The sequence below is a fragment of the Anomaloglossus baeobatrachus genome, chromosome 10 (genome assembly GCF_048569485.1).
Source record: "Anomaloglossus baeobatrachus isolate aAnoBae1 chromosome 10, aAnoBae1.hap1, whole genome shotgun sequence".
NCBI classification, from domain to species: Eukaryota; Metazoa; Chordata; class Amphibia; order Anura; family Aromobatidae; genus Anomaloglossus; species Anomaloglossus baeobatrachus.
The window spans coordinates 194,165,798-194,191,128 of NC_134362.1; the positions used below are offsets into that span (position 1 = coordinate 194,165,798).

The following is a 25,331-nucleotide window of genomic DNA, read 5'->3' on the forward strand; positions in this document are numbered from 1 at the left end:
TGCTTGGATTTTATGGAAAATCAATAATAAAGAAGAAAAAATTTTTTTTAAAAAAAATTCTTGTGATTGCGCTGGATTTACATTCTATTTCTACCTGGTGACTTCTGACCATCCGTGCGCTGATCATCTCCCACAGGACGGCTATAGGTCTGCAGCAGGCTTGGTGAGCTGATAATAATATATATTTTGTTTATCCTTTGTCATGATCTTATTGGTTATGTAGTGTTCTCTGTCGTAATCTTATTGGTTAGTTAGTATCCTTTCTCCACCCCTGAATAACCCATCCTTTGTCATGATCTTATTGGTTATGTAGCGTTCTCTGTCATAATCTTATTGGTTAGTTAGTATTCTATCTCCTCCCCTGCAGAACTCATCATCCTCTGCTGCCATCAATCTTCCACAATCTGCCATAGCTATGAAACAGGAGTATAAGACACAATGAAAATCAAGCTCACAATAGGCATAAATTAAATTTCATAGCGTGCTACATTGAATGTACGGTAGATAATGTAATATATTCAAATTACAAATCAAGTCCACAATCAGAGATTTGCTTCACTGAAAACATCTTTTTTTTCTCGATTGCTTCCCGCTGGGTAAGACATCTAATTCTCCTTCCAAATATATTAATTCATTAGACGATATTCTGCAACTAACACTGCAGCGCCAGCGTCTTACAATATAGCCTTTTAGGCAGACAACTCACATGTGAATTACCGTTTTGTGCGGAGAAAGTAATATTTTTCTGAAATTTGTTGTGCACTTTACCACTTAGCAATTATTTTCAAGTGCTGACACATCCATGCATGATGTAGAGCGCACTTCAGTGGCTCTTAATGCACTTGTTGACGACTGGAAAAAAAAAAAATAATAAAAAAAAATAAAATAAATAATTGTCATTGTTCCAAAGTGCCACTGCTCAATAGTGAGTGAGCACATAGTGATCCAAGTAGTTGATAGCAAGACTTTTGTAAATGGCGAGTAAGGTTTGTACAGGTATGGCGCACGTTTTTAGGATTCAGGGACAAATACATTTAGTTTTTATTACCATGTCCTTGCAAGTTGTATGGTTTTGCTAGGAACAAATGCAAGAACATTTGCTAATATCGATATATGCATGCAAAACTCAAAAAATGGTTGCTTCATGATTTGAAGTGGGTCATTGCTGGCGGTTGTACAGTGACACACTGGTGGTCTCATTATTCCATATATACGACCTTCTGATCTAAGGGTAATAGACCCCACAAAGCGACATTTTTGATAATCATACTATGATCTGTATATAAGGTTGGGGCATCAATGGGATTTCGAACTGTGCACATTTATATTATGTTCATTTTGATTCTGGTATAATTATTGGATTTTTATGAACAGGAATCTAGTGGCGGTAAAGGAGGGGCCATTGATGCCACGACAGTCACCATTATAGATAGGGAAGTACATGAAACATGGCCACTGGGGCTATCATCTTATCCATTGCTGACAATAATGGAATATGACCACCTATGTGTACCCACCTCTCTACTGTAAACTAGGGGAAAGAAGTGTTTTGGCTCACTCGGTGAGGTGGATCCTCCAAGCCCAAGGTCCAGGTGGGCACACAGATCATGGGCGTTGCTTCAGCAAGCAGATGAGGCACACAGGAAATGGTTAGTAGAAGCACTGGAAACCACAGGCAGGAGACCAGGAAGAAAGTAGGAGAAGCACTGGAAACCGCAGGCAGGAGACCAGGAAGAAAGTAGGAGAAGCACTGGAAATCGCAGGCAGGAGACCAGGAAGAAAGTAGGAGAAGCACTGTTAATCGCAGGCAGGAGACCAGGAAGAAAGTAGGAGAAGCACTGGAAATCGCAGGCAGGAGACCAGGAAGAAAGTAGGAGAAGCACTGGAAATCGCAGGCAGAAGACCAGGAAGAAAGTAGGAGAAGCACTGGAAGTCGCAAGCAGGAGACCAGGAAGAAAGTAGGAGAAGCACTGGAAATCGCAGGCAGGAGACCAGGAAGAAAGTAGGAGAAGCACTGGAAATCGCAGGGAGGAGACCAGGAAGAAAGTAGGAGAAGCACTGGAAATCGCAGGCAGGACACCAGGAAGAAAGTAGGAGAAGCACTGGAAATCGCAGGCAGGAGACCAGGAAGAAAGTAGGAGAAGCACTGGAAATCGCAGGCAGGAGACCAGGAAGAAAGTAGGAGAAGCACTGGAAATCGCAGGCAGGAGACCAGGAAGAAAGTAGGAGAAGCACTGGAAATCGCAGGCAGGAGACCAGGAAGAAAGTAGGAGAAGCACTGGAAATCGCAGGCAGGAGACCAGGAAGAAAGTAGGAGAAGCACTGGAAATCGCAGGCAGGAGACCAGGAAGAAAGTAGGAGAAGCACTGGAAATCGCAGGCAGGACACCAGGAAGAAAGTAGGAGAAGCACTGGAAATCGCAGGCAGGAGACCAGGAAGAAAGTAGGAGAAGCACTGGAAATCGCAGGCAGGAGACCAGGAAGAAAGTAGGAGAAGCACTGGAAATCGCAGGCAGGAGACCAGGAAGAAAGTAGGGGAAGCACTGGAAATCGCAGGCAGGAGACCAGGAAGAAAGTAGGAGAAGCACTGGAAATCGCAGGCAGGAAACCAGGAAGAAAGTAGGAGAAGCACTGGAAATCGCAGGCAGATAGAAGAAGAGGAAGCAGGTAGAAACACGTGAGGCTTCTGGAAGACAAGACTGGGAAGCAGGTAGAAGAAGCATTGGAGACTGCAAGCAGACTTGAGACCGGAAAACTAGTAGAAGAAGCACTGGAGACCACAGGCAGACAGGAACCAGTAGGTAGGTAGAAGAAGCATTGGAGACCGCAGTAGACAAGAGCTGGGAAGCTGTTAGTAGAAGCACTGGAGGCTGCAGAGTGACAAGAGACCAGGAAGCAGGTAGTAGTACTGGAGGCTGCAGGCAGACCGTAGCTAAGAAGCAGGTAGTAGAAGTAACGGAGGCTGCAGGCAGACAGGAGTTGGGAAGCAGGTAGTAGAAGCAATGGAGGCTGAAGGCAGACAAGAGACATGAACCAGTTAGTAGAAGCAATGGAGGCTGCTGCCAGGAAGGACATAGTAAAACTAAATGTCTTAATACCAAAAGAGAGGTGTGTGTCTTAGTGAGTCTTATATAGGCCCAGAACTGATGATCACATGAGAGCACACCAACCCACTTGCAAAGGCCTATGTGGAGCACAACAGAGTTCAGCAAATCGGGGTGAGGGGAGCAAATCCCAGGTCTGGGACACGTGTAAGTACAGGACTTTGAAATTGAGCCTAAAGGTCCCCTGTGACCAGAATCGGACTGGCTACCGGAGGAACCTCCAGTAATACGAGGCCTGGCTGCGGTTACCTGCACTGAACTCTGGAGCTTTCACCTGAGCTCCGGAGTGCAGCCTGGACTGAACTCAGGGTTTGCAGGACTGAACCACGAGCGCCGACTGATTCCACGGCGATTGCGGTTCAGTTCATGTCACAGCTGCAGACAGGCCGAGCTGAACTCTGGAGCTCAGGTGACAGCTTCTGAGTTCAGCCCAGCCTGTCCGCAGCTGCCATGAACTGAACCGCAATCACTGGGGAATCAGTCGGCGCATGCAGTTCAGTCCTGCAAACCCCAAGTTCAGTCCAGGCTGCACTCTGGAGCTCAGGTGAGAGCTCCAGAGTTCAGTGCAGGTAACCGTGGCCAGACCTGGTATTACTGGAGATTCCTCCGGTAGCCAGTCCGACACTGCCTGTGATAGTTGTTGGGTGTGGATGCACTGTGCCACAGGCTGGTCTTAGACTGGAGGGGATGACTAAGTGACTACCTGGTATTCGCTAGAGCCTCTGATGGTGAGGATAGGCTTGGCCGCCAGAAGACACCTGGTACTACTCCAGGACGGAGCAGACGGAGGCACAAGACGTAGTCAGACGATCTGAGGTCAATGTGGGCAGCACAGGTTCAAGAGATGAAGCCGAGGTCAAGAGAGGAGATATCAGGATAAATTGGAGACAAGCCACGTCTGTTTCAGGAGAGTCAAACAGAAATGCTTTCAGGCAGAGCTAAAGACAGGGACTGACAAGTACTTATACTCAGGCAAAGTCGTGAAGGGAATGAGCTGTCTATTATGCCACCTGCAGACTTGGGGATGGGCCGGGGAAACAGAACTCTGCAGGACACCGTGAGTACAAATTCCTGCAGAGTCTAGTCACGTCTCCCTATAGCCAGGAGGAGACTCACCAGCAACAGGCAGATGCAGCAGCAGCAGGGCTGGGAGAGTTGCATAAGAAATCTCAACAAGTGCTTGCAGAGAGTGTGCCGGGCGCATTCGAGCCATGCGAGTCATAGGCGTGACATCCCCATTCATTTGGAAGTCAGAGAAGAGATTGGCTAATGGAGAGGTGGATTAATCAGGCAGTGGATCTAGAGACAGATTGCAGAGTCTGTTAGTTTGGAGGCCACAAAGGAGGATATTGCAGTAGTCGAGGCGGGAGATGATGAGGGCATGCGCTAATATTTTATTAGATTTGAGGTAAAATTCTGGAAATATTTAGTTAGCGGAAAGTGGTGAGGGTTTGGATGTCCGGACACATGTGCAGATGTATTCTGGACCATCATCTTTGTCTACTACTTATTCTTCTGTCTATGAATTAATACCAGAACCAGGACAGGTCTAGCTTTTACTCTTTGTTTTCTATTTCATCTCATCCCCCCATCTCTCATAATTGACATAGGAACCTATCATATTCTGCGCTGTCCAATTATAAGATGTCCCCAAGCGGAAGGTGCTGTGCTCCGAACAAGGACTGCGCTGTCATAAAATGAACCTCATTTCAAAAGGCTGTATTGAATTAATTACTGCTAATTACGCTCCTCGTCAGCGGGAGATTCGGGGAATAGATGCATTGTTCTAATTGTAGGAAACTATGAAATACATTATTCTGTAGTTTTTCTACGGTCTACGTTGTATAAACTTCAATTGGTCCCTTGGAAAAATGAACCTTCAAGACCTTCTGTGACCTTGAGGGGATGGAGAATGACACCGGTTGCCCATATACCCGCATGCTAGTTCAGCCAATAGCTATCCCTCTGTGTCCTCTCCATACACATGCGCGCTTCATTTTAAAGAGAATGCATGTGTATTTCATGAGGAAACAGGAGTAAGCCTCCATTAAGATTCAACAATCCATTGGGAGGTCCTCAAACACAAAAGATAACCATGTTTTGTGTTTGAGGACCTCCCAATGGATGGCCAAGTTTGCCGAAACATTGATGTAATCCATTTTGGGGGAGTTTCGTTTGGAGTTTTAGAAACTCCTGTATAGTTGTTGTGCTCTTCTTTCCTCCACCCACATAGGTTAGGGATCACTTTGTGGCATCGGGAGCCTCACACTTTAGTTTACGTCCTTTCACCCAACCTTCACTTGTCTTGCCAACTGGTCTTCACTCGGAGTCTCCTGCGCCAACTGGTCCACAAAGTCAGGGTTTGTTTATGAGCACACTGGACTCCAAAGATATCAGGCTCCGAAAGGTGACCCCATAGAGATTGAACCGTTGACACTTTTGAATCTGTTTATGACCACACTGGACTCCAAAGATATCAGGCTCCGAAAGGTGACCCCATAGAGATTGAACCGTTGACACTTTTGAATCTAGCAAAATGTTGCTCGCCACCTTTTTAGAGGGTTTGCACAAATCAAATAAAAAAAAAATTGGGTTTTGGCTGCTCTGAATTTATGGAAATTCGACACAAATTCAATTTATCTCCAAGTGATTTGCTTGCCTCTACTTCTTTGCCTTCTTTTTTGGGAGTTTACCATCATCCTGCCCTTTTGAAGCCTTCATCAAGTTATGAAAAATACAGGTTTTGGCCTTTTAAAGGAGTGGTCTGGTGAAAATAAGTTATCCACTGTCCTATAGATAGGTGATAATGTGCCGCCCCGCGCCAGCAGCCAGGCTGCTGCTCGGATCCGGATCCGCAGTGGCTCGAGTGGGGGGGATCTACGGACCCAAGGGGTCGCGCGGCCCACTCGATTTAAGGGGGGCTATGTACAGGGGGGATATTGGAAAGCTTGTGACGCCACCCACGGTGTGTGGTAAGGTGAGGGACTACCGCTGCCGTTGGGGAGCCCGGTGACAGTGGTGTGTGGCAGCCTGATGTTTAACCCCTCCGTAGGTAGAGGATGGTGTCCCGGGGCCCGTTGGATGGTTGGTGAATGGGTGTCGCTGGGATAGGAGCAGGGGTATTTTAGTGTACTCACTCAGTCCAGGAATAACAACACCGACAGCCTGTAAACCAGAATTCTGAGCACCACTGCAGCTTGTAGAGAGCCCGCTTGGGTCTGTGCCCTTGGTGTTGCTGTTGGCCTGTAGCCCTGTCCTTGGCACCTTTGACTCTGTTGGACCCGTGGGTATAAAACTCTCCGCGCCCTGCTCACCCATATGGCTAATGGAGTGAGCTTGCTCTCAGGGTTCACGCATAGGATTTCGTTGGACTGTATTGGGAAAGTCCTATCGATTTTGGAGCGGGTTGGGGATGACACATGAAGTCTTCACCCCCGTCGGGTAAATTACCGGAACGCGTGAAGCTTGTTTCTGGCCTAGGGTCCACGTACCCCGTCGTGCCCTGGCCCCTGCCCAGTGATAGCTCAAGGCTGCCGGCTGCCCTCCTCGGCAGTCCGTTCTCCTTGACACTGTCCCCTGCGACCGGGTTCCAGCTCCTACCGGGCCCAGACCAACGTCTGCCACCTAGTACACAGGAGCTCTTCTCCATGGCCTCTCCTCACGAAAGCCACCACTCCACCTCCTCCCCCCAATGGTGTGTCTGGTAGGTTAAAGTGGGAAGTGTTCCTAGGATTTTTGATTGGCCAAGCTGTTAGCAACACCAAAGGACCAGGATCCGTAACCAAGGAGGAGTGGATACTGTGCAGAAGGGCAGATTGCACAATACCCTGTGACGACCTGATAGGCCAGGGCATCACAATAACTTATCGATCGGTGGGAGTCTGACCACTGGGATCCACACCAATCGGCAAAATTAAGAATTTTGAATCACCATGGTGCATCTTTACTTTTATAGAATGGAGTGACCGTTCGGATGCCCGACCTCTGCACCATTCATTCTGTTTCCCAAAAAATCCAAAAAAGTGGCCCAATCTTCTCTCCCTTCTCTTCCCTCTTTCTTTTATCCTTATTCCTGTTTCTTCCCTTCTCTTTCCCTCTGTTTCCCATCTCCATGTTGCAATCCTCCTTTTTGACTTATGGATCGGTGGGAGTCTGACCCCAGGGATCTGCACCGATCAGCAGAATTAAGAATTTTCATTCACCATGGTACATTGTTACTTTTATAGAATGGAGCAACTGTTCGAATGCACCATTCATTCTCTTCCCCAACAAAAAAAAAAAGTGGCCCAATCTTCTCTCACTTCTCTTTCCTCTTTCTTTTATCCTTATTCCTGTTTCTTCCCTTCTCTTTCCATCTCTTTCCCATCTCCAAGTCGCAATCCTTCTTCTTGATTTATCGATTGGTGGGGGTCTGACCACTGGGATCCACAGAATTAAAAATGTTCATTCACCATGTGTTACGTCACCACCGGGGTCCGCTCCAGCGACTTCTACTTCGATCACCAGGCGATGCCGTATTCCTGCCATGGATAGTTCTGGTGATAGGAGAGGAGTCAGTGCCAGTGGCGCTGGTGGGCACAGGCTCCGCTCATCCACAGGGTTGGGTTTCCTTGGGATCTGCAGTACCACTGGCTGACTGTAGGTGGCGTGTGTCTTCCAACTGAGCTACAACCAATGGGAAGACACCACACCCTTCTTATTTCCCCTCCTGTCTGCTGACCACCACCAGAGATAGTTCTGATTTCATGTTACCTGGCTCCCTCCCTGTTTTGCTTAGTGACCCCTGTGTTTGGCTTCTGCGTGTTTTCTGACTACCCTCCTGCCTGCCGTTTTTGTACCTTACCGCCAGTCCCGGATTTGACCTCTGCTTGGTTTCCTGATTACGTCCTTGCCTGCCTGATTCTGTCCCTGTTCTGCAATTCCTGGTTTGACCTTGCCTGACTACTACTCTCATCGGACTGCAGCCTTCCACAGGTAGTGATTAGAAGGGGCCTGTGTAATTCCAAATCCCTTTTAAAGGGTTTCGGGGTTCTAGAGGTCCTGCTTGGTGAGTGGCTTTCCTCTAGCCTGTCCATTACAGCCCATCTGAGTCTGTGGATCCAGGCAGGCGTTACACCATGGTACATTGTTACTTTTATAAAAATGGAGCGACTATTCGGATGCCCGACCTCTGCACCATTCATTCTCGATCCCCAAAAAAATCCCAAAAAGTGGCCCAATCTTCTCTCCCTTCTCTTCCCTCTTTCTTTTATCCTTCATCCAGTTTCTTCTCTTCTCTTTCCCATCTATAAGTCACGACCCTCCTCCTTGTCTTGGGTCAAGTGGCTTCCCTTGGCGAGCTTTCTTCCACTACCTTCCAGTGCTGCCAAGGTTATCAAGTTCTTTTCCGCTCCTCGTTGCAAGGTTATTTGCCCCCTGGGTCCGTAGCAGCAGGGGTTGCATTTCCTCTCCTGGTGCGGCACGAGTCGTGTCGAATCACCGGTATTACACTTATTTATCTGACAATAACGACTTTGCCTTTTCTCCCGTCACGTCTCCACAGTAGCTGACACAATGGTTTATCAAGTTTTACTTAAGGGATTTATTCAATGGCAGTTTTATTTTTCTTACTAATGCGCTTCAAGAAGGGACCCCCGGCTGCGCGCACTTCAGTCATGATATTCACCTGCCGTAGTGTTAAGAGCAAATGTGTCATTGATTTTACTTCCGCAAGACTGTAACCAGTTCTGTTCTCCCCACCGTAGAACGTGTGAATATTTGCATTAAATCCGTAATGATGCGTTACTTACAGCTAGAGATCAAGGCTTTTCGGGAACGGAGCTCCATTCATCGATTACTCGGATACGGGGGTGTATCTGACCTTCTAAGCAATAGGCAAAGATTTCTTATCTAATCATTATGTTCAGAAGTGAAAAGTATTGTTCTAATCACAGAAAGAATCTGGTGGATTGTTGGACAACAGAGATGAAAAGATTAATTAGTAGCAAAATGTGTTACAAATTTCCCCCCAAAAATTGGATTGGCCAGCAACTGGAATTTTTCGGGATTCGATTTGCAATTTTTCATAGTCCCAAAAAGGGATTACAAATAAGATATCATACTTAACTGTCCAAGATTCACTCCGCACCTGTCCTCTTGGCTTCTCTCGTCATTCGGGCCTCCAGTTGCCTTGCATTGGTCTTTTTTTGGGTCTTCATTGTCACCTACATTGTGCCCCAGTTAGTGCTTCAAGATCCGGATGGAAGACCAAAGAGAAAACCAACCAGAAGACTAAGTACGTGGAGGACGGGCGAGGAGTTTTGGTAGTAGGACAAGTGAGGAATGGGCCATGGACTGTTGAGTGTAATCTCTTATTTTTTTATATTTTCTTGATGTTTTAGTACCCTTTGAAATTTTCAGGGACCTCAAATGTCCTTTCAAGACAGATTCAAGTAAATCAGCCATAAAGTGTTTTGGTAGATTCACTCATCTCCACTGGATGGCTCCCGGTAGACCCATTGTAAGTCTTGCCCCATTACCCATCTAACTTGAACAATACTAACCCCTTGTACGATCTCAGCCATGTGAGTCTCAGGCTTGTGATCGATACATTAGAAGATAATCAATCAATCATTACCTTAGGGGACAGTCTTTGTTCATGTGCTTGGCATGTTAAGGGCAAGTCAGGGTAGACGTTGGGGAATACTTGCCTGAAAGTTGTAATATGGACAGTGCCTATAGATGGTCACTAGTGCAGCGTGAGTATGTTCGCTACTGGTTATTACTCGATCGAGTATCGAGGTTCTCAAGTATCATGGAAGCCTGTGGGAAATTCGAGCATTCTTAGACTCCGACGCCCAATCAAGTAATAATCAGTGTTGAGCACTCTCGCTCATCACTAGTGGTCACCTCTTATGATAAAACATTGATCTAACACTCCTCCTGGGCATGTATGTCCTCTGTTGGTTTCTTCTCTCCTTTAAGAACAAAGAATTAGTCATGCTGAAATTCAACATGGCTCATTTTATTCATCTTTAGCACAGGCCAAATGAATATCAGTTGAACAGCTTATACCTACTACATGGCCAGCCAGTCAGACTGAAATTGTTGAGTTTCTCAAACTTATAGGTGACCAGGGGTGGACATACCATTGAGGCAACATGTGCCACCACAAAAGGACCCAAGAGGTAAGGGGTTACGTTTCCATGTCCAAAACTGGTGGAATTGTGCATTTTGATGAGCTCTTGGACTGCAAAGAGGCCCTTTTCTCTCTTAAGGGGGCTTTACACGCTGCGACATCGCTAATGCGGAGTCATAGGGGTCACGGAATTCGTGACGCACATCCGGCCGCATTAGCGATGCCGTTGCGTGTGACACCGATAAGCGATTTTGCATCGTTGCAAAAACGTGCAAAATCGCTAATCGGCGACATGGGGGTCCATTCTTAAAAATCGTTACTGCAGCAGTAACGAAGTTGTTCCTCGCTCCTGCGGCAGCACACATTGCTGCGTGTGACGCCGCGGGAACGAGGAAGCTCCCCTAACCTGCCTCCCGGCCGCTATGCGGAAGGAAGGAGGTGGGCGGGATGTTACGTCCCGCTCATCTCCGCCCCTCCGCTACTATTGGGCGGCGGTTCAGTGAGGCTTCAGTGACGTCGCTGTGACGCCGCACGGACCGCCCCCCTTAGAAAGGAGGCGGTTCGCCAGTCACAGCGACGTCGCCGGGCAGGTAAGTATGTGTGACGGGTCTGGGCGATGTTGTGCGGCACGGGCAGCGATTTGCCCGTGTCGCGCAACAGATGGGGGCGGGTGCCCACACTAGCGATATCGGGACCGATATCGCAGTGTGTAAAGTAGCCTTTAGTCTGCCAGTGTAGCTGACCATACATATTAGATAGCTGTCAGATGAACAATTGATCTCTCTTGACTACCCCTACACAGGACGAGTGGGCAATTGGGTGGTCCCCATTCACGTTAGATAGCTATCAGATAAACAATCGATTTCCCCTGACTCCCCCATACAGAGGACGAGCGCTCCTGTCTTCTTTACGAGAGCCACTGCCGGAATCCTCTCCCTGACGAATGGAATGACCGAACATTTGAATTCAAACTGTTGGATTTTAATCCCCTTGATACATGTCGGGGGGCAATTGGTTGGTCCCCATATACATTAGTTAGCTATTAGATGAACATATCGGGGGGGGGGCAATCAGGTGGTCCCCATATACATTATATAGCGATCAAATGAACAATAATCTTTCCTGATTCTCCCATACCCAGGACGAGCGCTCCTGTGTTTCCTACGAGAGCCGCTACCGGAATCCTATACCCAATGAATAGAATGTTCGGACGTTTGAATTCCAACTGTCAGATTCTAATCTCCCTTGATACATGTCGGGGACAGTTGAGTTGGGTGGCCCCCATACACATTAGATAGTTGGCTGTTGATCCCATCGAAATCAGATTTGGATGACTTTTATGTAATATTTATGGCTTGGGTGTTGGGTCGGTCCCCATACACATACACATTAGACATGTTCTCTATACACCAGACGAGTGCTCCTGTCTTCTCTATGAAATCCACTGCCGGAATTCTCTCCCAGACAAATGGAATGATCAGACATTTTAATTCCAAGTGTGGGTTCTAATCTCCCTTGATACATATTGCCAGGGCAGTTGGGTGGTCCCCATACACATTAGGGTACTTTCACACTTGCGTTGTTTTCCTTCCGTCACAATCCGCCTTTTTGGAAAACAGCGGCATCCGTTAACAGTTCTGTTGTTTCCCATAGACGTATGGATGATGGATTGTGCCAAAAGTACCTGCGTTGCTTCCGCTGGCCGACGCTCCGTTGCTTCCGCCGGATGGAAGCAATGCAGCATGTAACGTTTTTTGAGCAGCGGAATCCTTAGGAATTCACTGCGCATGGTCTCTCTGGCTCAATGCACACGTAACCAGAATACACATCGGGTTACTAAGCAAAGCGCTTTGCTTGGTTACCCGATATTTACCCTGGCTACGTGTGCAAGGAGCCAGTGCTAAGCGGTGTAAGCTGGTAACCAAAGTAAATATCGGGTAACCAAGCAAAGTGCTTTGCTTAGTTACCCGATATTTACCGTGGCTACGTGTGCAGGGAGCCCGACACTTCCCCGCTCGGCTCCGCCCCCTCCCGCACTTGGCATGTACACACACACACACACACTCACCTGTACCCAGCCAAGCAGTCCCTGCGGCACTGACGTCCTCAGGGCCATGGCCCCGCTCTGCTCCACCCACCCTGCACTCCACCCCCGCACATATCCTCAGCGGCCGAACGATCAGCTGATCACCCGGCGACCGGCTGCTGTGAGCGATCAGCTGATCACCCGGCGACCGGTTGCTGTGAGCGATCAGCTGATCACCCGGTGACCGGCTGCTGTGAGCAATCAGCTGATCACCCGGTGACCGGCTGCTGTGAGCGATCAGCTGATCACCCGGCGGCCGGCTGCAGGGAGCGATCAGCTGATCACCTGGCGTCGGGCTGCTGTGAGCGATCAGCTGATCGTTCACAATAGTCTGCCGCTGGTAAAACTGTAAAAAAAAAAAGAAAGAAAAAAAAAAAACCCCAAAACTGATTCCGTTGTTTTGCAGCATCCGTTGCATCCATTGTGCCACTATATGCAACACATCCGTTACATCCGTCACACAACGCAATGCAATGGATGCCGTTCAACACAAGTGTGAAACTAGCCTAAAGCGGGCTTTACACGCTACAATAAATCTTACGATGTGTCGGCGGGGTCACGTCGTAAGTGACGCACATCCGGCATTGTAAGTAATATTGTAGCGTGTAAAAGCTATGTGCAATTGCGATTGGACAAAAAAACGTTCATCGCATGCACGTCGTTCAAAACTTAAAAATTGTACGTCGGGTTGTTCAATGTTCCCGAGGTAGCACACATCGCAGTGTGTGACACCCCGGGAACGATGAACTCAGCTTACCTGCATCCCGCGGCTCCCGCCGGCAATGCAGAAGGAAGGAGGTGGGCGGGATGTTTACGTCCCGCTCATCTCCGCCCCTCCGCTTCTATTGGCCGGCTGCCGCGTGACATCGCTGTGACGCCGAATGTCCCTCCCAGTCCAGGTCCAGGAAGTGGATGTTCGCCGCCCACATCGAGGTCGTATGGAAGGGTAAGTACGTGTGACGGGAAATAATCATTTGTGCGACACGGTCAACAAATTGAACGTGCCGCACATACGATGGGGGCGGGTACGATCGCATACGATATCGTATGTGATATCGTAAGGTGTAAAGCAGGCTTTAGATAGCTGTCAGATATCAGTTTTAGATAGCTGAACAATTGATCTCTCCTGACCCCCATACACTGGACGAGTGCTCCTGTCTCTCCTACGAGAGCCATTGTCAGAAATCTCTCCCTGACAAATGGAATAATCAGACATTTGAATTCCAACTGTGGGTTCTAATCTCTCTTGATACATATCGGGGGGAAATCTGGTGGTCCCCATATACAATAGATAGCTGTCAGATTAACAACTATCTCTCCTGACCCCCATATACAGGACGAGTGTTCCTGTCTTCTCTCCGAGAGCCGCTGCCGGAATCCTATCCCCGATGAATGGAATGTTCAGATATTTGAATTCCAACTGTCAGATTCTAATCTCCCTTGATACATATCGGGGGGAAATCTGGTGGTCCCCATACACATTAGATAGCTGTCATATGAACAATTATCTCTCTTGAGCCCCATGTATAGGACAGGTGCTCCTGTCTTCTCTCCGAGAGCCGCTGCCGGAATCCTATCCCCAATGAATGGAATGTTCAGGCGTTTGAATTACAACTGTCACATTCTAATCTCCTTTGATACATATTGGGGGCCAGTTGGGTGGTCCACATACGAATTATTTGGTTGGTTGGTCGATCCCATTGAAATCAGATTTGGATTCATATCGGGGAGGCAATCTGGTAGCACACATACAAATTACATAGCTATGAGATGAACAATTGATTTCCCCTGACTCCCCCATGCATAGGATGAGTGTTCCTGTCTTCTCTCCGAGAGCCGCTGCCGGAATCCTATCCCCGATGAATGGAATGTTCAGACGTTTGAATTCCAACTGTCAGATTCTAATCTCCCTTGATACATATCGGGGGCAGTTGGGTGGTCCCCATACACATTAGATAGTTGGCCGTTGATCTCATTGAAATCAGATTTGGATGACTTTTATGTGATATTTATGGCTTGGGTCTTGACTTTCTTCTATACACGACTCTTCGATTGTTGCTTGCACTCATTTTCGGAGTTTGATCAGACTCATCATTGAGGGGTCCATAAAAGATAATCTTCTTATAAGAAGAAACGTAACCTCCTCCCTCTCTCCGAGTCTCGAATTGAATGCATCCCGGATTCAACCGGCGCCGATAAATGACTCCATTGACTTTGTTACCTATGAAATATTCGCTTGCATTCAAGCCTTTTCATCTTTAATAACAAGTCTTCTTCTTTTTTTTCTCTCGGTAGGTCTGTGAGCATCGGGCACTTTCTACACTGGCTATCACATCACCATGGAAACAAGAAGAGGGGAAAGTTAAAAAAAAAATAAAAAAAAAAAAAAAAATTAAAAATGTTTATCCGAAGATTGCAGTATACCGTTGCTCCGAGATCAGTCCTCGACTGCTCCAGACTCTGTTTAATTTGCAACCTCAATTAGTCTATGAAATGGTACGCCGGTCCTCGACAGCCTCCGATTCTGCATTCTTTGTATTAACGGATCCCTGCTGGAGATACAAGAGGTTTTCTGTTTTCTTTTTTTGTGGGAAAGACAATGAGAACATTGTATGGACTCCTCCCGCCCGAGGCTGAACACCACACATGTGACATACGCACCGTTAGTTTTTACTTTTGTTGTACCAATTGCCGAACCACTTCGTCTGTCGGATTTGCGTGTACGTGTGCTTCATTTCTAATCCAGATCCCAGACCACCACCGCCTCTCCCCCCTCCCCTCTGCAACCTTAACCCAGACGCGACTCATGGCTGCGAGCGACGCGTTTCGAGGCAGCATGTTGTGTGCACTGAACCGAAACACTTTTCGAGAAATACATCGAAGGATTCCTTAATGGGTTCATGTTAATAAGATTACCAATCAGCATTTGACAAGGAGGCAGCAATGCAAAGCCGGGATGGCGAAATAACACATTAAGGATACATCCACATTGCAAATAAAATGTAATAAGATGCCACTTAAACACATTGTAAGCCTGTCAGACGCAATTAGAGGATATTAACCCCTTTCAATGCAGAGGACGATTGTATCAATTACTCACGGACTGTGTTTAAAGGTCCGCGCTCCGCGTCCTCGCAACGCATTTCATTCCTCTATTGTGTTCTACAAAATATTACTCCTAGGGGGTCCGTGCACTCGTGACATAGAAAATATTATGAGAATATGCAATTGGGTCTTCTGATGAGCGCAGTTTGCGAAAAATCTATAATATTGTAATATAGAGGATATCTTATATATATATATATATATATATACATACACACATATATATCTATATATCTATATATATAGATATATAGATATGTATATATTCATATATATATATATATATATATATATTCTATATATATATAGAGAGAGAGAGATATTCATATATATGTATATATATTCATATATATATATATATATATATATATATATAAAAATATATATATATATAAATATATATATATATGTATATTCATATATATATTCATATATATATGTATGTATATATATATATATATATATATACTGCATATATATATATATATATATATATATATATATATATATGGGATACAACAGATGGAATATTTAATAATACAGTATAATGCGAGTCAGTCACCTGGATTTACGTCAGCTGTTACTATATGAGAAGCAGATGCCTCTATACTGTATAAAGTTGTAATCTTGCAGTTTTCATACCGGACACTGGGGCTTTTTTAGACTTTCTGTCCTTTCAGGATGAGTTTTTAGTATCTTTATCATCAAGGGTAGGATAAGAATGACTGATAATGCCTCTATATACAGCTGATAACACAGAAATCATAACATGATGTCACAGCTCACCTCCTCCTCCTGTACAATGAATGATAACCCCTCTATATACAGCTGATAGCACAGAATGCATCAATTATAGCAGGTGATGTCACAGCTCACCCCCTCTTCATGTATAATGACATATAGCACTTCTATATACAGCTGATAACACAGAATCAACCAATCAAAACAGGCGGGCACAGCTCACCTACTCCTCCTGTACAATGAATGATAACACCTCTATATACAGCTGATAACACAGAATCCACCAATCTTAGGCTATATCACAGCTCATCTCCTCCTTCTCATGTACAATGACAGATAGCATCATAACAGGTGGGCACAGCTCACCTCCTCCTCCTGTACAATAATTGATAACCTCTATATACAGTAGATAAAAAGGGATCCATTATTCACAATATGTGAGGTCATAGCTCCCCTCCTCCCCCTGCTGTATGACTGATAACACCTATATACAGTAGATAACAAAATATCCACTATTCATAATAGGTGATTTCACAGCTCACCTCCCCCTCCTGTTCAATGACTGAAGACCTCTATACATTGCTGATAACAGTATCCAATCACAATAGGCAATGTCACAGCTCACTTTCTCCACCTTTTGTTCCATGATTGATAATACCTGTATATACAATAGATAACACAGGATCCATCAATCACAATAGGTGATGTCACAGCTCACTTTCTCCCCCTCCTGTACAATGACTGATAACACCTCTGTATATAGATACAGTAGATAATAGGTGATATCACAGCTCACCTCCTCCTGTACAATGACTGATAACACCTCTATATACATTAGATAACGGAATCCATCATTCTTAATAGATGATGTCACCGCTCACTTTCTCCACCTTTTGTACAATGACTGATAACTCCTCTATAAACAGTAGATAACACAGGATCCACCATTCACAATAGGTGATGTCACAGCTAACCTCCTCCTCCTGTACAATGACTGATAAGACCTATATATATATATATATATATATATATATATATAGTAAATAATAGGTGATGTCACAGCTCACCTCCTCCTGTACAATGACTGATAAGACCTCTCCATATATAGTAGATAATAGGTGATGTCACAGCTCACCTCCTCCTGTACAATGACTGATAAGACCTCTCTATATATAGTAGATAATAGGTGATGTCACAGCTCTCCTCCTCCTGTACAATGACTGATAAGACCTATATATATATATATATATATAGTAAATAATAGGTGATGTCACAGCTCACCTCCTCCTGTACAATGACTGATAAGACCTCTCCATATATAGTAGATAATAGGTGATGTCACAGCTCACCTCCTCCTGTACAATGACTGATAAGACCTTTCTATATATAGTAGATAATAGGTAATGTCACAGCTCACCTCCTCCTGTACAATGACTGATAAGACCTCTCTATATATAGTAAATAGGTGATGTCACAGCTCTCCCAGCTCTCCTCCTCCTGTACAATGACTGATAAGACCTCTCTATATATAGTAGATAATAGGTGATGTCACAGCTCACCTCCTCCTGTACAATGACTGATAAGACGTCTCTATATATAGTAGATAATAGGTGATGTCACAGCTCACCTCCTCCTGTACAATGACTGATAAGACCTCTCTATATATAGTAGATAATAGGTGATGTCACAGCTCACCTCCTCCTGTACAATGACTGATAAGACGTCTCTATATATAGTAGATAATAGGTGATGTCACAGCTCACCTCCTCCTGTACAATGACTGATAAGACCTCTCTATATATAGTAGATAATAGGTGATGTCACAGCTCTCCTCCTCCTGTACAATGACAGTTAGACCTCTCTATATATAGTAGATAATAGGTGATGTCACAGCTCACCTCCTCCTGTACAATGACTGATAAGACCTCTCTATATATAGTTGATAATAGGTGATGTCACAGCTCTCCTCCTCCTGTACAATGACTGATCAGACCTCTCTATATATAGTAGATAATAGGTGATGTCACAGCTCACCTCCTCCTGTACAATGACTGATCAGACCTCTCTATATATATTAGATAATAGGTGATGTCACAGCTCACCTCCTCCTGTACAATGACTGATAAGACCTCTCTATATATAGTAGATAATAGGTGATGTCACAGCTCACCTCCTCCTGTACAATGACTGATCAGACCTCTCTATATATAGTAGATAATAGGTGATGTCACAGCTCACCTCCTCCTGTACAATGACTGATAAGACCTCTCTATATATAGTAGATAATAGGTGATGTCACAGCTCTCCTCCTCCTGTACAATGACTGATCAGACCTCTCTATATATAGTAGATAATAGGTGATGTCACAGCTCACCTCCTCCTGTACAATGACTGATAACACTTCTGTACATAACTGATAATACAGGATTCATCAGTCACAATAGGCAATGTCACATCTTATCCTGCGCCCCCTTCCTTCACAATGACCTTTGCACATGCTCATTAGACACTTTAATACCATCAATAGGGTCAGGAACAGGTTATGTCCATGTGCAGTTTCTGAAAATAATAATAAAAAAAAAACCCCGGTGAACAGTATGAAAATTACAAGAGTTCTATTTTTTTTTATTTTTAATATTGTGAATTGATTGTGATTGTGAATTGATTTAAAAAAAAGAATTGCCAAAATTAAGAAAAATATACATTCAACAACAAAAAAAATTTAATCAAAGCTCATTTTCTGATGATGCTTCCCTTTTCATAGAGGTTGATTAAAAAAAAAACGTCTCTTTAGCAAGGTGTTCTTTTCCCCAGGCAAAGAAAAAGTTCAGTTCCCGTCACTCTTTTTATTTAAAAGGAACTTGTCAGGATGATTTTACTACTAAAACTGATTTTATGGCTGAATAGGTCCTGATACAACGATAAAAATGATGCCTAATTTATAATAATCCGATGTTCCAGTGCTGAGAAATCAGGTTACAAAATCACCTTCAGAGTTAGGCAGGAAGTGCTTTGGGGGTGTGGTTAGATACTCCCTGTGTATGTATTGACACGCCCCCATGCACTTCCAGGTGAAATTGGCATGTGGCTTCAAAGACTGATTTCTCAGCACTAGCACATCAGATTTCTACAAGACAGGTATCATTTTTATTGTTGTTTTAAGACCTGTACAGTCATACCCTCAGTTCTAGTAGTAAAATCATCCTGACAGGTTTCCTTTAAATACATTGGACTCTTAGTGAGACTTGTGGACACCTCACCTAGCTACACTCCTGGGTTAGACAACTTATTCAGCGCAGATAAGCAAAAAGCTGTCAAAAAGCTGTGATCTCATGAGCGAGTTGATGGTTTAGTGTTCCTGAACATACTCATTTTCTTGATTGGAGTGCCAAGGAATTTCAATTTTAAGTTTTCACTCTCGGAAGCTACTTTTGGACTGAGGAACCAACATCCATGATGGCAATGTTCCTACATGTGGCAGGCATTGTGTGAGGACCATCAACAACTCTCCTATCTCAGCTTCTTGGACCAAAGTGGCATGAGGAAGTAGGACCTTCTGGAGTTATCTCCAGTCACAGTATTTAGATTTTGATTGGTCTTTACGGTATGAATTTCCATACTGAAGGAGTTCGTTAAGAACATCATCAATAGATCTGGAGACCGAAATCCTGTGCACTAGAGACATGTCAAATGATTGATTCTTATCAACAACCAGGGCCACTGGATAAACATGTCCCAACTTTTCGAAACATCTGGTTTCTACATTGTTGAAGCCAAAAGTCCATGACTCATCTGTAACCACTTCAGAAGCTAAATTGTCAACCTCCATCTTGGAATTTTACTTTCCAATATCCAATCTATCAATTGACACCAGTTTAGAGAATCTCCCAAGGTTGGAGAACATCCTAGAGTCTAGGAGTGCTACTTTGATTACTTATGGGCCTTACAAATGTTGACCTCCAACATTTTCGAGGGAAGATGTTCCAGTAATGGTCCTAAATCCAGTAGCCAATGGAACACACTTTTATATAGTATCATTGGGTTGTGCCTACAACCCCAAAAATGAGTGGAAACCTTCTAGATTGGCACCTACAAATATGCCACTTGATCAGTGTCCTCCATTGTCTTTTTGGCATCACCCATCCTCTTTAGTATCCTGTGGTTGTCCGGTGGTCGTCGTTGGATGCGATTGATGTTTTCTTTAGCTTTGCCTTTGAATTCATTTTACAGCTTAATCCACCACCGTAGAGATTTTCAGCTATGCAAATTATGCAATTCCATTTCCTTACTAACTAAGTTGCAGAGGTTTTTTTTTCGTAAAACTTTCCGATCACCAGAGGGAAGTGCCCGGAGGATTTTTGTTAAATTTAACCATTTTTTTTAATTTATTTTTTAGTCTTCCTAATTTGTGGTCAGTTGTGAAATTGAAAGCACATCAGGGCTGGGTATATAGGTATTGGAATATACAAATAAATGGAAAAATAATATTTTTATCAGTCTTTGGAAAGTGTGAATCGGTGACTTGTTTTGTTTTTTTTTGTTTTTTTTTTCATTTTGTGAGCCTGTCAGATGCAAAATAACGAAGATGTAGACAACATTAAAGCTCACACCAATTTTTTTTTTAGAATATATTTTTTCGCGTGCTGGACAGTAACTAGGGTTTGATCACATGCTCAAATCATTCAACAATGGCGCCCTTAGAAGCCAATCTCTTGGGGGTAGAGTTATGGCATGCTACACATTTTAGTTGGGTTTGTATAGATTTGGGGGGGCAATAACAATAGTGGTGGGGTCAATAGCAACCAAGAAAATTGCAGATCTAATTTTTGTAAGGTTAGAAGACTTGATTGGTGCCTATGGACTAGTTCTGTATATTCCTCTGTGCCGCTTTTTATACGGACTAGTCCTTTATATTCTTCTGAGCCCCTTTTTTTATGGACTAGCCCTTTATATTCCTCTGTGCCATTTTTATGTGGACTAGTCCTCTATTTTCCTTTTCTGACCCTTTTCAAAAATTCCTTCGTCAACTAATTTGTCTTTTTTGCTTCTTTAAACCAATTTCAGACAACTTTTCGGCAAAATTTAAGTAACGCTGTGTTAAGCAACTACATTTACAGATTCATACAATTTTTTTTCCTGTATTTTTATTGCTTTTATTTTCCCCAAATCCATAGTCTGATTTGTCAAATTTACAAAAAATAGTTAAGATTTCATGTTCCGAATTGGCTTCTTATTTGCCGCAATTTGCCACATTACAAAGCTTTTTCCTGAAATGTTTTGATAAGATTTCATCTTCTGATTTGGCTTCTAATTTGCCACATCACAAAGAAGGTTTTAATACATAAGGTCCTTGGAATAAACCCCCCCAAATGTTTTGATTTTCTGTGGTGACCTAAATAGAAAAAAACCAATATAAACTGAAGCAAATCGTTCTATAAAAATACGTATTTTTGTGTCTTAGAACAAATTGTACAATTACCGTATTTTTTGCTTTATAAGACGCACGAGATTATAAGATGCACCCCAAATTTAGAGGAGGAAAATAGAAAAAAATTAAAATGAGGGTCCGTCTTATAATCCTAGTGCGTCTTAATCTTAATCTTAATGCTCAACAGCGGCGGTGGTGGAGTGGCTCAGGAAGGTCACAGGAGGCAGAGGCAGGGTCAATGATGCAGTGGGCTCAGATGAGGGGGTGTTGTACCTCAAGAGGGTCGGCGATACTGCAGGCTTGGGTGTGTTGCGGTGGGCGCCATTGATCTGCCGGCTGGCTGCGAGGGTATCGCGGTGACAGCAGGTGACATTGATCTGCCAGCGGGCTGTAAGGGTGTCACTGCAGTGGATCAACTCAGTAGGGTCAGAGGACGAGGTGTCTCAGCAGCGAGTGTCATTGATCTGACTGTGGGCTCCGTTGAATCGCCCACGGTTGATGAATGAACTTCAAAAAAATGGCCACGGAGGTGGTGTATGCGCAGATTGGACTCTGGCAATTTTCTTGAATTCTGCCGTGTCAATCTGTGCATGCGCCACCTCTGTGGCCGTTTTTTCTTGAAGTCCATCGCGTCAACCGCGGGTAAGTCAATGGAGCATGCACTCAGATCAATACACCCGCTGCCTAGACACCCCACCCTGTGAGTCTCCTGAGCCACTCCACTGCTCCTTCGAGCCCTCAGTATCGCCGACCCTACCTCCTATGACCCTGCTCTACCACCGCCGTCCCGGTAAGCCATATCCAGATTGTAAGATGCACCCCCATTTTACCCCCAGTTTTGGGGGGAAAAAAGTGCGTCTTATACTTCGGAAAATATGGAAACCAAGTCTCACTTAAAAATGTTTAACAATGTAGAAAATTGAAAAAAAATTAAACAAAAAAATTGTATTTTTCTTTTTATTAATGGAAAATATTAACTAGATTTGTAGACATAAAAAAAAATGTATCTAGATATAAGTAGAATAAGTGGAAGGTCAATATTTTTTTGTGTCGGTAAATTCATTCCGGAATACATGAGATTGGAGATCAAGTGGAAAATATATATATATATTCTGATGTCACTAACATATATAAATACAAAATGATTACTTTCAGATTTTTTATTTTTATTTTATTCTGACCATTCACAACTAAACTCTACCGTCCTGTCAGATCACCGTAGGCGGCGAGTGATTGAAAACCGAAATTTCAGACTCGTAAGAACACCTGAGGCATGAGCAAAATAGTTTCCTTTCCTCGTGAGAAAATGAAGGACATTCGCAAAGTTTAGGCAATTACAGATATCAAAAAGTTTTATAATTATATATTTGGAAAATTACACAAAGTTTTAACAATATCCATTCCACTCAATTAGCTAAAATTAGGAAACAAAAAAAATCTAAAAAATAGAAATAAGCTAGAATACGTACTTCATTTTGGAAAAAGAAATATAAAATTAAAGTTCTTTGAGGTCTCGGTGAAGCTGAAAGCATCTGGCATAAGGCGTTAAGAAACCTGGAGAGGGAAGGTCGTCACCTGGCATAGTGCCCATGGAAACTAAATTCTAGGTTCCTTACAAAGCGTCTGATAAGAATTTGCCATGACGAGTGTTTAGCCACTCGGAGGAAGAAATATCTGTTTGGATTTCTCGTAAAATTGTTGTTATAAAACATATTTCTTCATCTTTAATATTTAATATCGGCCAAACACAACCCAGTCTGAGCAATTGGTCAATTATGAAATGGACGATCTTTTCTTCTATGGGTCAAAAAGACTTGTTAAATCTTTCCATCACGTTTCTTCCCAAGTTGGAAGAATAAGGAAGTGTCTTGTTCTTGGCTTATGTGATGTCAATGATCAATCCCAGGCTAGGATCCAAAGATAGGCGTGAATATCCAATGGTTTTGTTTGCCTATTTATTGGAAGTCTCAATTCCAAATTAAGAAAGTTGAAGCCACTCATCCAGTTGAGTTTTGACCAGTCATCAAAGGACAAAGGATGGACATCAGAGGTACGGAATGGGAGTAATTGTTACCAGAAGTGATAGAAGGTTAAGCCTTGACCAATAGCCAAGGGATGGAAATCAGATGTCTGGATTGGGAGTAATTGTGTGTTATCAGAAATGATGGTAGAAAGTTGAGCCTTGATCAGTAGCCAAGAGATGGACATCAGAGGTCTCCTATGTAAGAAATGATGATAGACAGTTGAGCCTTGACCAACAGCCAAGGGATGGATATTAGAGATCTGGAAAGGGAGTAATTGTTACCAGACATGATGATAGAAGGTTGAGCCTTGACCAATAGCCAAGGGATGGACATCAGAGATCTGGAATGGGAGTAAAGGGCGCTTTACACGCTACAATATATCTTACGATGTGTCGGCAGGGTCACGTCGTAAGTGACGCACATCCGGCATTGTAAGTTACATTGTAGCATGTAACAGCTACGTGCAATTGCGATTGAACGGTAAAATGTTCATCGCATGCATATCGTTCAATTCCTAAAAATTGAACGTCAGGTTGTTCATCGTACCCGGAGCAGCACACACCGCAGTGTGTGACACCCCGGGAACGATGAACAGATCTTACCTACGTCCTGCGGCTCCCGCCAGCAATGCAGAAGGAAGGAGGTGGGCGGGATGTTTACGTCCCACTCATCTCCGCCCCTCCGCTTCTATTGGCCGGCTACCGCGTGACGATGTGACGCTGAACGTCCCGCACACTCCAGGAAGTGGATGTTCGCTGCCCTCATCGAGGTCATATGGACGCGTAAGTACGTGTGACGGGGGGGTTATTCGTTTGTGCAACACGTTCAACAAATCGAACGTGCCACACATACGATGGGGGCGGGTACGATCTCATACGATATCGTATGCTGGATCGTATGGTGTAAAGCAGGCTTAATTGTTACCAGAAATGATGGTAGATGGTTGAGCCTTGACCAATAACCAAGGGATTAGAGGTCTACGATGTGAGAAATGATGATAGAAAGTAGTAGAAAGTAGGGGTCTGGGATGGGAGAAATATTTAAGAGATAGACATCAAATGTCTGGAATAGGAGTAATATATTATCAGAAATTATGGTAGAAGGTTGAATATTGACCAATAACCAAGATATGGCCATCAGAGGTCTCTGATGTGAGAAATGATGATAGAAGGTTGAACCTTGACCAATAGCCAAGAAATTTACATCAGAGATATGGGCCATCTGAACCTCTGATGTCCATCCTTTGGCTATTTGTTAAGTCTCAACCTCCTAATTTGAGATTATCGCAACATTACTTCCATTCCATTTTTCTAAACTGTCCACATAGAACACCAAATGGCATCAGCACTTTCCGCACTTCCTTCTTCGCAACCTTTACTCCTTTTTCTAGCCAACAAAGTTGGTGGTTAGGAACAAATGAGGTTTATTAACCCAACCGATATGGCGAATCCTCGTTTATATAGAATATTACCATAAATTGTAGTTTTGTTAGTGACTCGTAGACACAGTTTTGGTTGCCCTACTGGAGGTTGAATAAAGTTTTTTAACTATTAAATGAAGAATGACAAATGTTTCATTTTCTGGGGTCTCTTTTTTTGTAGAATTAATAGTAATGAAATCTTTGTTGGAATCTGTGGACATTGAGTGTTCTTCCAGTTATATTTCAAGTCTTTGATATTTGGCATCTTCAAGTTCATGTTGATGTTCTGGATTGGGGCCTTTTTGAC

General features: G+C 43.9%; 1 protein-coding gene across 1 annotated transcript in view; it reads left to right on the forward strand.

Annotated features, from left to right (window-relative positions):
* Positions 1–15,732, forward strand: part of CDH13 (cadherin 13) — an 867,885-nt gene extending 852,153 nt beyond the window's left edge. The window contains exon 14 of the mRNA XM_075326087.1: positions 14,602–15,732. Coding sequence (XP_075182202.1) covers positions 14,602–14,609 — 8 coding nt within the window. The 3' untranslated portion in view covers positions 14,610–15,732. The remainder of the gene's footprint in view (positions 1–14,601) is intronic.
* Positions 15,733–25,331: the final 9,599 nt, after the last annotated feature.